The 14,768-nt window shown below is 47.1% G+C and overlaps 1 protein-coding gene across 3 annotated transcripts in view; it reads left to right on the top strand.

Annotated features, from left to right (window-relative positions):
* PRR11 (proline rich 11) overlaps positions 1 to 14,768 on the top strand; it is a 309,219-nt gene that overhangs the window by 184,452 nt on the left and 109,999 nt on the right. For all 3 annotated transcript variants that reach the window (XM_078679847.1, XM_078679846.1, XM_078679848.1), the window contains exon 6: positions 1,001 to 1,096. In XM_078679847.1, the coding sequence (XP_078535973.1) occupies positions 1,001 to 1,096 (96 nt within the window). The remainder of the gene's footprint in view (positions 1 to 1,000; positions 1,097 to 14,768) is intronic.

Here is a 14,768-nt window from a genome sequence, read left to right as displayed (position 1 = left end):
GCCTTGCACGTTGGGCGCGGCCCGCCTGCACCAGCCTCCAGTCCCGCTCTCCTTATGCCGGGTGTCGGAGTACAGCAGGCCGCGGTCGGGCCCCAGAGCCTCCGCCTTCTTCCTCTCCCCCTCTGGGCTCACACCGGATCCTCGGGAGCAGCCCTGCGCTCTGCCGGAGTCATGGGCATCCCCCGCCGACTCGATCTGGCAGACCGGGGAGCGTCGCTCAGGACACAGCGCACTCTGCAAACCGCGGGGCTTCCAGCGGTGCTGCGGCTACCTTCAAGACGGAGCCGGCGCCTTCTTCGGTCGCTCACCAGGCCTCCTGACCGCTCCCTGTCTTCTCCCGAGAACGGGACACTCACTCCTCCGGGCCGCGCTCACAAGTATCCAGAAGAAGCTGGGGCCCCCAAATATCGTAGATATTCAAAAATCGGGACTCGAGGCCGCCGTTATTTCAGTTGGATCTTTGTTGGTAGCCGGAGCTAGCAGGCTCACGTCTTAACCGGCCATGCTGCTGGCCACGCCCCCCACCCTGCCCAATTGTTAACTAATATTACGGTTCTGAGGTGCTTAAAATGGTCTATTTGCAACTAGATTTCTCAAACGCCCAGAATTGAAAGTTTACCTGGAATAGGTTTACAGTTCTTGGTAAGTACAGCAAATTACCATTTCTAATTGTAATATTTAAGTTTATTACATTTATAACGTTTGTTGCACTGATATGTACCATTGAATTTCAAACGTGCCTTACCGTTTCATTAAGGATGCAAATGTTCTTAACTCTCAAAAAATTGGGTTCCCCTATGTATGTACATCTGGGACCAGCTGTTCTACAAACAGAGTTTACTATCATCAAATGAATGGTTCCGAAATGTTATTACTAGGCGCCCCCTTATTGATTGATTGAAGGAGATTTGGCTTTTATCTGTAAGATTCATGTCACAAAGAACATATTATCAGAGTCCCTATGGTGATCAAATTTAAACCTATTGTGTTCTTTCTTTAGGATCCTTTGAAGAAAGACGGGCCTGTTCACGTAACTCTCAAAGATCTGTTGAATGTTAAACTCAAGAAGACCACTGAAAATGTTGAGAAACAAAAGGTAAAGCAAGAATTATCATCATATTACATATGTTTGAACAAAGCTGTGCTATTTTCCATAAAGGTATATCTGACACATTGCCTGGTCCATAGGGATATAACTCTCGTTTTTGCTCTTCTCTCCTTCTCAACTGGTTGTGAACTCCTTAACCACCGGCAGAACCGGCAAAAAGGGGCACTGACTTTATAGGTTGAGAATGAGACCTGTGCGGGCATCTGCTCTGCTCATTCACTCCCTGCAAATGTCCAAGGTTTTTATTTCTTTTCTCCACTTGTCAGAGAACAGGGAGCTGCTACTCTTAGTGCTCCCCCTTTTGTAGTCTTTGTTTCTATGATGGCTTTGTTGTTTAGTTTTTTTTAAATCAAATCAGCCAAAATAATAAGAAAGCTTGGCCCCTGTTGTGCATGCTGCCTTATTGAATACATTCTGTGCAACAATCATTCCTCGACAGCTTACCCTTACGAGGCCTGCGTATTTTGCTTTGAAGCTACCCAGTCGCTGATTAGGACGTCACTATCAATGTCACAGATAAGCACATCGCCTGAGTATACCATCAACTTTATTGTGTAACATAAGCTGTTGCCTATCAGTCAGCATGCCAATTTCTTCTGGTGTGAGGGTTGCTTCTCCTGTTTCCTCAACTATCAAATGCCGGTTTAAGGAGAAGGAGTTAGCCTGGCGAATGTATGTGTATGTTCCTTTTGGTTTAAGGCCCTCAGATGCAAGACTCATTGTCAGTGAATTGCTCTCCCACCCTCGCAGCTACACCATTAAATGAGGCCTCTCCTGAGCCCCTGCACTCCCGTAGTGTTTGGTGATTGAGGCCCTCCTTCACCAGCAGGTTATACCTGTGCCTCATCCCTGGTGGTCCAGTGGCCCTCTTACTCCTTTTTCTCGCTCCGCTTTCTGCCCCTTCTGCTCCCTTTTTTACCCTTTAGCTCTTTCACCCTTTCCCACCTCCCAACATTCTTCTTCTGCTTTCTGCTCCATTTTCACCCTCTATTCCTCCTGCCCTTCTACTCTTCAGATCTTTTTTGTGTCTTTTCACCTGTTTTTCTATTTACTTTCTTCCTCTATTGCTTGCTTTCCCCCGTTTTTTGCCACTACTTCTGCCTCCGCGGCCCCTCCCTCCCCAGCGCAACCAGCCCGAGCCAGTTACCCTCCCTGCTCCCGCCTCCCAGCTGTCCAGCCCTCCACGACTCCTAATTAATGGCGGCCGAAGTGCGGCCGCACCAAAAGCAAGGTCCATTTGCACCCGACCGCGAGCAGCGCCAGGACCCCTGGACCCCCGCACCACCAGAGCTACAACCCAGCGGTACTCCACGCACTCAACCCAGGACGCAACAACAACTGCAAGCTAGTCTCACCAGCCGACACCCTCGGACCCTTCAGCTGCCAACACACCTGCGGCATCTCCAGGAACACGGACCCAGCGCAACCCACCCACAAGAACACAACCAAACCGAAGACTCTGCAATGCATCCTCCAAAACGTCCGATCACTCCACAAACACGTCACCGAAATCTGGGGCCTCCTTGACATCACCACCACGGATGTAGCATTTTTCACCAAAACCTGCACCATCACCACCTCGGGACCAGACATTGCCATCGCCATCCCCCAAGGATACAAGATCTTCCGGAAAGACCGCCGCACCCGCCCGGGAGGAGGAATCGCCATCATCCACAAATCCACCTTCCGCCTGAGCACACTCCCCGACGAGCCCACAGACCTGATGGAACACCTACACTTCAAGATACAGGCCAGCCCTACCACCACCCTCTGAGGAACCCTCATCTACTGACCCCCAGACCCAGCGTACCTTTTACGAACTCTATCACGGACATCATCTCCCCGCAAGCCATCGCATCCACCAACTACACCCTGCTGGGAGACGTCAACTTCCACCAGGGCAACCAACTAGACCTCAACACCTCATCCTTTTGGACAACCTCCACAACATTGGGCTCCGCCAGATCCTGACTGAACCCACACACTCAGCAGGACACACCCTCTTCACATCAGGAAACTCCATCACTTTCAGCCACACCACCGAACTCCTGTGGGCAGACCATCAATCAATGCACTTCACCTTCAGAACACCCACCACCCACAGACTCCAGCACCTACTCCTACGAAGAAACTGGACCAAAATCACCGACGACCAGCTCACCTCCTCACTCGGCAACTCGACCCCAACCACTGCGGAAGACGACAACTCCAACACCGCAGCCCGAACCCTGCACAGATGGATCTCCGACAGCGCCAACACCATAACCCCCCTCAAGAAGAATAACACACACGCCAAGAAAGCCAGATGGTTTACCACCGAACTCCGAGAGTCCAGACGCACATGCCACCGCCTCGAAAAGGCCTGGAGGAACTCCAAATCCAAAGAAGCCCACAACCTCTTCAGAACCACCACCAATGCCCACCATCAACTCATCAGAAATAAGAGAAAAAGAGCAATAGAAGACAAATCTCCACACATGCATACAACAGCAAAGAACTCATCAGCATCATCAAGGAGTTCGCCCCCAACCCACCAGCGAATCTACTGACATTCCTCCCTCACAAGACCTCTGCAACAAACTCAGCACCTTCTTCCAACACAAAATCAAGAACATCAGCGACAATTTCAACGAAGACAACCAACACACTGAAACCTCACCAGCCACCATTGACACCCTGAAACCAATGATTGGCAGCTGGACAGCCCTCACCACCGAAGACACACTGAAGACGATGAAGTCAATCCACTCTGGGGCCTCCTCGGACCCCTGTCCCCACCAGATCTTCAACAGAGCTGCTGACACCAATGCCCCCATGCTTCGCCACGCCATCAACAGCTCCCTGGCAACCGCGTCCTTCCCTGACGACTGGCAACACACAGAGGTCAACCCCCTCCTGAAGAAGCCCTCAGCGGACCCCACCGACCTCAAAAACTACAGACCCATCTCCCTGCTCCTGTTCCCAGTGAAAGTCATTGAGAAAGCCATCAACAGCCAACTCGCCACCTTCATCGAAGAGCACAACATCCTCAACTCCTCCCAATACGGCTTCAGAAAAAAACACATCACAGAAACTGTCCTCCTCGTCGCAACAGACAACATCCGCTCCCTACTGGACAAAGTAGAAACAGTAGCCCTCATCCTCTTCGACCTCTCAGCGGCCTTCGACGCAGTGTCCCTCAGCACCCTAACAAGCAGACTGTGACCGACTGGTAGGAGCTCTCAGAAAGAGCTCCAAGCGCTTGGGATCCCCTTTCGGGTTAATATCCCTTTTAGCGGCAGTCATCGCCAGGTTCCGACCTCATAAGAGTAACTGGATTAACCCCATCTACATTGTGTGTTAATCGCACATCTATTTCCACAGCGCCTACTTTCATATGGACCTCGGAGCTGAATACGGGCTTGCCGACATCCATGAAGCTGTTTCGCGCGTCGATCTTTGGAGGAGATGGCCGGGTCTTCCTAGGAGCTTCTCCGCCCATCGTCGTCCACACAGGCTTGGCTTGCTCCCGATGGTCGCCGTCAGTCAGATGGGATAGGACACGACAATTAGCCTGAGGATCATTGCCTGATCAAAGAGGGCAGAGACCAGCGTGGTCCAGTACACTCTGAGCGGTCTCCAGCGACCCGCAGAGCGAAGCCTCAAGACCTCTACCGAGGCGACACGGTCCCCAGGCTGAGTCCACAGGCGACGGAGCAGCAAGCCCCTGGAGACCCTGACTCGAGGCGGTAGGCTCCTCCCTTTACTGAGGCAGTCCCCGGCGTCCAGCAGACCGATATCTCAAGATCACTCTACCACGACGGTGGACCCCCCACGACCCCAGGACAGGACCCCGGGCTTCCTGCTACTGGAGCAGCAAGCCTTGGGAGGCCCGGCCCACGGAGGCAAGAGCTCCTCCTGTCCGCAGCATCAAGCCCCCGAAGACCGCAGGAAGAGGCGGTAAGGCTCTCCCTATCAGGCGGTGCAGCAACAGGTCCCCGGTGACCCTTGATCGAGGCGGCTAGACTGCTGGGCACAGGCAGCGGAGGCAGACCCGAGAGCAAGGCAGCTAGTCTGACAAGCCCCCGAAGGCCACAGGAAGAGGCGGTAGGGCTCTTTCTAACTGGCGCTGCAGTAGCGTGTCCCCATTGAGCCGAGATCGAGGTGGCTAGACCGCTGGCTGAGGCTGCGGAGGCAGTCCCGAGAGCAAGGTGGCAAGACTGTTGGGCCTCGGCAGCCCCGGGTTGCCCCACCACGAAGATACAATAAACCCTCCATGCATCGAATTGAAATAGTTACGTGTCCCCGCCCCCTCATGAGCTGCACATAACAACGCCGATAGCGCGTTTGTTGCAGCTTTTTCGGCTGAAGGAATAACTTAAAAGAAAAGATTGTTCACACTGCGCCCACAACACCATGGCAACACAGCCCTTATGCAACAAATGGGGCCTTGATGAAACCAGCAGAACAATCTGATTTTGCCAGAAACTACCTCATCCTCGACATTGTGGTAAAGGTAAGAATACCTTGTATCACATGACATTATTTTGATTGCTTTTTAACTACATTCACTCATATATTTACTTTCTTTTAAGTGCAGTGGCTCTGGGTTGTTTCGCTCTCAAAATGGCTGTGCCATAAAATAACAAGGACAAGGGGTCTCCCCCATCCACTGGTCACTCCTAACTATGTTTTACAGCATCTCCTCTGTATATAACTTGTTACAACTGAAATAGGACTATTTTACTACAACAATCCCATAGACAGTGAAACAGGACTACACTGGATAGTCCACAGTGCCCCATCAGCGTAATGGACAGTGAAATAGGGCTGCTTGCTCTCTCTCACACTTAATGGACACAGACAAAGGACTTTATAGCTAGTTATCAAGACCTATCCCAATGAGTCGGCCATCTTAGACTGTCATAGAGGTATAACCCACAATCTCCGCCTATACAGACCTCTCCTAAATATCACCTTAGGTCAGAACGTCTTTACATTCTTCCCTCTATATATTCCACTCTATTCTATTTCTAAGCCCCGCGTATTTTCCTGCTTTTATTTTCCCCACATCCTAAGCTGAACCCGGCACCCTCGGTGCAACCACCAGGATACTTGAGATCCTACCCCCCATTTCCCTTCAGTCCATTATTATTTAGCCACCTCCTCACTTGTCCTCACCCATCCTTACCCTCCCACCCCCAAGCACTCCTCATACCCACCTTGCGCCCTATCCCATTTCACCTACTGTGCAACCACCAGGATACTTGAGATCCAACCCCCCTTTCCCCAACAGTCCATGATTATCTAGCCACCTCACTTGCTATCCTCACCCTCCCCCCAGCACTCCTCGCCACATACCACATACCTCTACGAGGCTCATACCCACCCTGCGCCCCATCCCTTTTCACACACTGTGCTGGTCATAGCATGGAGCTCACAGTCACTCACACCTACAACATCGTTTACCCGCCACCCTCTCAAAAAAATCGGCCAAACGATTCAAGCATAATTTTATAAAACATCACCTTGAAACTCTCTTCGCTGACCCCTATTTCTCACCACACAACGGGATTACAACCAAGGATATCATTTTCCACATGAAACGAAGAGCCCAGTGGGGGAAAGCTTTCCTAGGTGCACTATCGATTTACTCCACGAGGAAAACCGTGCCTGGTCTTGTTATTTGTATTTCCCCCTCCCAGCTCTTCCAAGCTACTGCAACCATCACCATCTACAATAACGGAACTATCCTCATTCAAGCCACTGACCGTAGTTTAAATCTCTTAGACAACATCTTCCCCATCATTAAAAAACTAGTGTCTAAACCCCAAGCTGCTACCCAATCTACTCCCATCTCCAGCACACAAGATGTCACATCTCCCACCCCGTCGGACAACCTTGCCCCTCTACCACCCCATTCACTACTCACATCTGACTCATACAATACTTCCACCCAGACTACCCCTCCTACCAACACACCTCACATCATTTCACCTAACTCACACATTCTTCCTGTCAGCACGTCGGATACAGCATACGCTCCCCCATTAGATATTGAACCCCCTCAGAGCAAGATCATAGCTCCCCTCCCCCTAACTTCATCCCCCCATAACCATCTCTCCCATTACTTCAGCCTTGCCTCATAATGTTACATATTATACTTCCTCCCCCCACCTCGCTTCCCCAGATCAGTTGTTTGCACATAATAGGACACCCCATTACAACTCTGAAAACTCGCTGCCCTCCGAACAGACCCCGCTCCCAATTACCCCTCCAACACCCACACTACAGACAACCACCCCCACAATTCAGCTATCTACTTCCACAACCCATCCATCCACTCTCGCATCACTACTCATATCTTCACCTGATCACACACCCAACCGGACCACTCCGCAACCATCCACATGCATAACACAAGCATCTACACCCACAACTCATCCATCCATATTCGCAACATTGCTGCAATACTACTCATACCTGCACCTGATCACACACCCAACCGGACCACCCCGCAGCCATCCACATGTATAACGCACCAGACCCAAGACTGGATGAGATTATGACCGTACTTCACCAAATCAAAAAGGACCTCCAATCTTTTAAGGAGGTGATGTTGTGACAATCATGGCGCACTACTCCTGCAAGAACATCTACATCTAGGGAGCGCCCGAACCACTATACTCTCACATCGAAATTTACTCCATCCAGTTGGAAAACAGTTTCCTCTCGTAACATCTTAACACGCCCAATGCGAAGAATCAATCCGTTCTCTGAGAGCGATCTCCTCTCTCTACTACATTCATACGAACCCACTCGTACGAACCCCTTAACTCCCATTCAGATGCCCATACCTACTATCCCCCTCAACCCTTACAGGTCATCTACACACAACAATAGAGGAATCATCGATAACCTAAGAAGAGTCCCTCTCATTCAGGATCCCACTTCTTCCCTCATCACACCCCGTCTCAAATGCACACTCCTAAATTGTAGATCTGCCTCTAGACACGCAGCGGATATAGCTGAACTCATCATCTCACAGGAGCTGGACCTGATGATACTAACCGAAACCTGTCTAACGGAATCCTCCACTCCACTCATCGACATTCTAGTTCCCCCGAACCACGACATCATTAGATTGGATAGAATCGATAGGATAGGGGGAGGTATCGCCTGTATACATCGTAGCAACATCACTGTAAACAGAGCCATATCCCCTGTATTCCCCTCTTGCGAATACATACGCCTCGACATTAGCAGCAACGGCAAACCAGTATGCTCACTACACATCATCTATCATCCACCTGGGGACAACCTCATCTTCACCGAACACCTCATGGATATTGTTTCAACGAACGCCGGGCGGCAGAATACCCAAATATTCCTGGGCGACTTCAAGCTTCATTGGAACGACCACAACGACGCAGTGGTCAATAGTCTCAAACACTCCCTTGATGATGTAGCCCTCACCCAAATTTGCAGCAGCCCTACACAGAAAAAAGGCTCAATCCTGGATTGAATAATCTCCAAAAGTGACGTCATTCCGTTGGAGTCGATCCAACCCTGTGACTGGTCAGACCATTATATTATCACCTTCTTTATCAACAAAACATTGAAACTTAACTCGGTTCAATCCACAAAACCAAAGATTTGGAAAAGAGACCTGAAAAAACTCAACCCCAACACATTACCCTCTTCCTGCTACAACCTTCTTCTGCCCCCTGCAGGATCTTCCGACGTCCATGATCTCACCAACCATTATCTCAATTCTATGACCTTGATAATTAACGAGGTCGTCCCCACAACTAAAGAGAGTTTCCACTAAAGACTCTAAGCCCTGGTACAACGGTCTACTTAACGAGGATAGACGGTCTCTCAGATCTCATGAACTCATTTGGAGATCAGTCCCATCTTCTCATCACCTCATGTTACTAAGGAAAAAGAGAAATACTTATTATAGAAAGATCAAGCGCACGAAAGCTGACTTTTTCAGCCACAAACTAAACCAAGCAAGAAATCGTCCCAAAAATGTTGTTGAATTAATCAAAACCCAATCTAAGGACGCTCCTCAACGACCACAAGACATAGCCCGCCCGCAACCCAACTGTGAAGAATTTTCTGCCTCCTTTAATCAGAAGACTGACAACATCAAGAAGGATCTCCTAAATGATCTATTACTACACTCCAGTCCTCTTACGAACACCCCCATCCACTCTCAACCGCGCCACACCTAATCCCCTCAAAGTTTGACTTAGAAAATGACGCAGCCTGGTCATCCTTTGCTACTTACACTTAAGAAGCTTTTGGCAAGATTCTTAATACCCAGAAGCCTGCCAATCACCTCATCGATCCTCTCCCAGCAAATGCTGTTAAAGACTTAACCTCGTGGCTTCTGCCGCTCTGGACCAAAATCATTAACAGTTCTCTCCAACAAGGCTGCATCCCGGACACCCTCAAAATCGGACAGGTATCACCCATCCTAAAGAAAACCACAGCCGACCCTACTGACATAAACAACTATCGTCCTGTCGCCAATATTCCTACCTTGGCCAAACTACTTGAAAAATGTGTACACCACCAATTGACTAAACATATTGATCACTTTGACCTTCTTAACAAACACCATTCAGGCTTCAGAGCAGGTCACAGCACTGAATCTGCCATGACACACATTATTGACGATGCGCTACAAATCCTTGATCAAAACGGATCATGCCTACTCGTCCTGCTAGACCTATCTTCAACCTTTGATATGGTTAAACACGAGAATCAAAAATGGACCGCCAGATCAACTCTGTTGCATCCTCCTGCTTCCACACCCTCTGCCTCCTACGCAAGACCTTCAAATGGATCCTCCTCGAGCACAGAAAGATGTCACTCATGCCCTTGTCTCTTGCAGATTCTACTACGGTAACGCACTCTATGCTGGAATAAACAAAAACCTCACCGAAAGCTACAAAACATCCAGAACACTGCCGCGAGACTGGTCCTCAACCTGCCAAGACACTGCCACATCTCCCAGCACCTATGCACACTCCACTGACTCCCCATCGAGACCATTATCTCCTTCAAGCAGGGACGTAACAGAGGCCCCCGCATTGCGGGGGGCCACCGAGCTCGAGGGGCCCCCTCAGCACACAGTAGTCGCTGCATTGGTTTGACTGTACTCAAACAGCATTTGTTGAATAAAGGAACGTTTTTTTAAACTGTGACAGTTTAAAAAAACTTTCTTTTATTCAACAAATGCTGTTTGAGTACAGTCAAACCAATGCAGCGACTACTGTGTGCTGAGGGGGCCCTGACAAACTCGAAATCATGCTGTAGATTGTGCCACCAGTTGTGATTGAGAGCAGAGACGTAGATGTAGTTTAAATTGTACGCCGCCGCGTGCTCCAGTCCAATGAAATAAATCAAATGCTGCGCGGCGCGCAGCTTCGTTGACCTCTGCCTCAGGGTGGGGCAGAGCTAGTCTGGAATGATCATGCGCAGTGTAAACTGCAGGTGAGGCTTTGCCGGCGGGCTCTTTCAGGCTAACTTCCTCATGGGGGGCATAAGGGTGAGGGGACGGGAGCAGCTGCAGACACAAAGTTCAGAGGTACTTTGGACTCTTTGGTGTGACGATTGGTGAATGCTCTTAACTGTCTGTCCTTGCTCCAGTACCTCTCCAGATAACATGGGAAACACTTGGCATGGCTTCAATGTGGTCTTGTGAGTTAACGTGATTGAATTTCTTTTCATCTTAAAAAATTGATTTCCTTTGTGTACCCTTTTTGTGTTCGTGTCTTGGTAACTTACATAATCTTTCAGTATAGCCTGTCCTGCGCGCCCTCCCACACCAGCTGCACGTGGAATGAGATCCCTCTCGCACGACCCCCTTTCTCTCCGTCTCCCTGTCATCTCTAGAAGTGCCCGGTGTCTTTTCAATGTGACCTGCTCTAGCGCATAAGAACCGCTATAGTAAAGAGCGTGATGGCATTTTAGCAATGTTTCAATACATTAAGGGGCCAAGTTGCAAAATCGGGTAAACATCAGCCAACTACTTGACTTCTACCAGCGTACCAGAAAGACGCTCGCTCTCATTTTATGAAACCTCCAATGTACTTTGAATGTATCTTGCCCTCCCGCAGGCTCAGACTGACTGCCAGGACTCAGCGCATTTTGGTTTGTGCTAAATATTTCATTCACTCCAGGGACCTCTGACTTGCAGAATTGCGTCTTTCCATCAGGCCAGCACCAGCCGTGTGGCCTATCGGTGTGTGTGTCTGTGACATGTCCTACGTGTGCCGGGTCTGGAGCTCAGTGAATTCATGCCAGGAATCTGTATTTGACCTCACGGATGCAGGTTCAAATCCTTTTTTTTTTTTTTTTATAGTTTTGATACCAGCAGACAGACAAGAAAATAAGTGCCAAAGTAAATACACTATTACTCCATAAATTGTAGAGCACAAACAGCAAAAAACAAAATAATAAATATACATATATGACCAACATCAGAATCCTTACTGCCCCATCCATTTCCCAAACATTTTCCGTCTAATACCCTTAAGTTTGTACAGAGATGATTCAAGATGATATATTGATAGCAATTTCGCTTGCCGTTTTACAAAATTTGGTGGTTCCGGATCTATCAATTGCGTGGTAATACAGGATCTATATACAGACATGCATAAAAAAACAAGAGCTTCTTCTACTGTCGACCTTTTATACAGTATACTTTCTTCCACACCAAATATGACCAATTGTGCCGTTAACTTTACCCCAATGCCCAGGCTTTCATTAATATACCTCTCAATATCTCCTATAAATTTGGAGAGCTTCGGGCAAAGGAAAAAAACATGAATCTTATCTGCAGCATTTAAATTACAGCGGCTACAATAGGTCCTCCGACTAGACTTCCATTTTGTTAGTTTAGCTGGCGTGTAGTACAAATCATACACCGACATATAATGTTGGGCTTGAAGAGAGCCGTTTAATAATACACTGGTGGCTATCTCCAAACTTCTTTCCAACATACTTCCCTCTACACCCAGCTTATCTTGCCATTTCTTTTCTATAGCCAGGAGATCATCTTCCTCCGTTGCCAAGAGAAGTTGGTACAGAGGACCCATTTTAGGCCTTCTTTTAATTGCTTCAAGAATCTCTATTTTATCTAGAAAAATCATATTTCTTGACAGCTTCTCTTCGCAGAAGCCCCGAAGCTGAAGATATTTTAAAAAGTCAGCTCGCTGCAATTTGTACTTGCCCAATAAAAAATCAAAAGAAGCAAAGCTCTTCCCCTGAAACAAATCTCCCAAGTCCCGCACACCCCGCTCTTCCCATCTTACCATCACCCGATCTTTAAATATTTCAGGGAAAAAAGGACACTTATGAAATGGTGTATACAATGTTAACTTACTAAAGATTACGAATTTGTTCTTCATAATCCTCCAAACCAGATATGCAGTGTAAAATATTTTAAATTTAGTCTTTTTATAATAACTTGGTTCCACAATTCTGTTCAGACATTGTTTAGCCTCTTTACCCAAAAGCATCTCATAAATAGAAGGGGCAGAGAAATCTTCAATAGGATCATCTGGTAAGATCAACACCCCCATATGTTGAAATAATGCTATCCAATGATAAAATTGAAAGTTGGGAATACCCCAGCCTCCTCTCTCCCTAGATAACGTACATTTTTTTAAAGATCGCCTTGCTCGATGATATCCCCATATGAATCTTGAACACATTCTATCTATACGGGCAAAATAATGCGAGGGTATTAAAAAAGGAATAGCCCAGAATATATATAAAAATCTTGGAAAAATGAGCATTTTCAATATATTAGTACGTCCTACCAACGAGAATTTTAAGTTATTTAATCTCTCTAATGTTTTATTTGAAGAAACAATTATGGATCCAAATTAGCTGCAATAATGTTATCAACGTTAGCCGTCAGTTTAACACCGAGGTATTTGGCCTCTTGATCACAATTAATATTTTCTGGTCGACCTGCTACAGAATGTATAATTTGGGTCTTGCCTACATTTAGCTTGTAGCCAGAAATTCGGCCGAACGTTGCTGCCGCTTCTATAATAATAGGAAGAGAGCTTGCGATCTCATTTGACACAACCGCAATGTCATCTGCATAAGCACAGATTTTGAATTTGGAATTTTGGATCAGAACAGGTTTAATTGCATAATTTCTCTCTAATGATAAAATAAAAGGGTCTATGTATAAAGCAAAGAGAAGGGGGGAGCAGGGACAACCCTGCCTCGTCCCTCTTTCTATCAATACCTTCCCTGATAATTTCCCACCTATCCTTATGTATGCAGCTGGTTCTTTATATAATGCCTTTATTGCTTTAATTAAAACATCTGGAAACCCCTTCTTCACCAAAACCTGCCACAAAAAGTTCCACGAGACCCTGTCGAACGCTTTTTCAGCATCCAACAGGGCCACTCCCACCGGAGAATTCTCTCCCTGCGCCCAATCCAACATAGAGATAATTCTTCTTATATGGTCCATGGTTTCCCTATATTGTATAAAACCATGTTGTCTCAATGAAACCAGGCCCGGCATTATATCATTCAGCCTATTAGCGATCATTTTTGAATAAATTTTATTATCCGAATTCAATAGAGATATTGGTCTGTATGACCCCATCTCTGTATCTTTTTTGCCCTACTTTTTGAAAACTACTATTAGACCAGGACTGGGGAGGATTCCCTTTAAAAGCTTCTTGACAGATTTCAACCAACTCTGTTCTCATACTGTTCCTAAAGAACCGATAAAATTCTAAAGGGATGTTGTCTGGGCCCATTGCTTTCCCCTGGGCAAGTCCTAAAATAGCACTCTCTATTTCCCCCCAACCTGGTAACTCTTGTAGACTGTTCTTTTGTATTTCAGTTAATGTAGTTGGGATTACTTCATTTAAATATTCCTCAGATGATACCTCTCCAACATCCTCCGTATAGAGGTCCTGATAATAACCTTGAAAGGCAGTCAACACGCCCTCCTTGGTTTCTTGACGCACCCCCTGCAGGTCTTTTACTTTAGAAATATCTATATTGGAGGCTTTTTCGCTTGCTCTTTTGGCCAATACACGACCTGTTTTATCTCCAAATTCATATGCTTCCTCCTTATGTAAAACAAATTGAGCAGCTATAACATCAGCTATAGTTGCATAAGCCCTAGACCTAAAAATAGAAAGCTCTTTCTGAATTAAATTGAGTACAGCTGCTTCCGCCCCAACCCTTATTGCCTCAGCCAACTTTTTCTCAGCAAGAAACACTTTATCAAAATCCTGTTGATGTTTTAACAAGGTCTGTTTCCGTTTAAATCTAGAAAAACTTAAAGTTTCACCACGAACTACCGATTTAAATGCATCCCAAACAATCGGTAGAGGAGCAGTGCCTTTATTTATCTAAAAAAACTCCTGTATCTTGTTGGCCATAATCTGACGGTATTCACCATCCAACAATAATTTCCTATTAAACGACCATTGTTGAGGTTCTTCCCTCTCTCCTTGGTCAAGATCTAATATAAGTATCATCGGATTATGGTCAGAAACCAGCTTGGGTTGAATCTCGATATTCGCACTTATCAGGAATTGAGTAGAAATAAAAAAGTAATCCAATCGTACAAATTTTGCGTGGGGAGCAGAATAAAAGGTAAACCCATCATCCTCTGGAAATT

The sequence above is a fragment of the Lissotriton helveticus genome, chromosome 3_1 (genome assembly GCF_964261635.1).
Source record: "Lissotriton helveticus chromosome 3_1, aLisHel1.1, whole genome shotgun sequence".
Classification (NCBI taxonomy): domain Eukaryota; kingdom Metazoa; phylum Chordata; class Amphibia; order Caudata; family Salamandridae; genus Lissotriton; species Lissotriton helveticus.
This window is presented reverse-complemented; position numbering and strand designations above follow the sequence as displayed.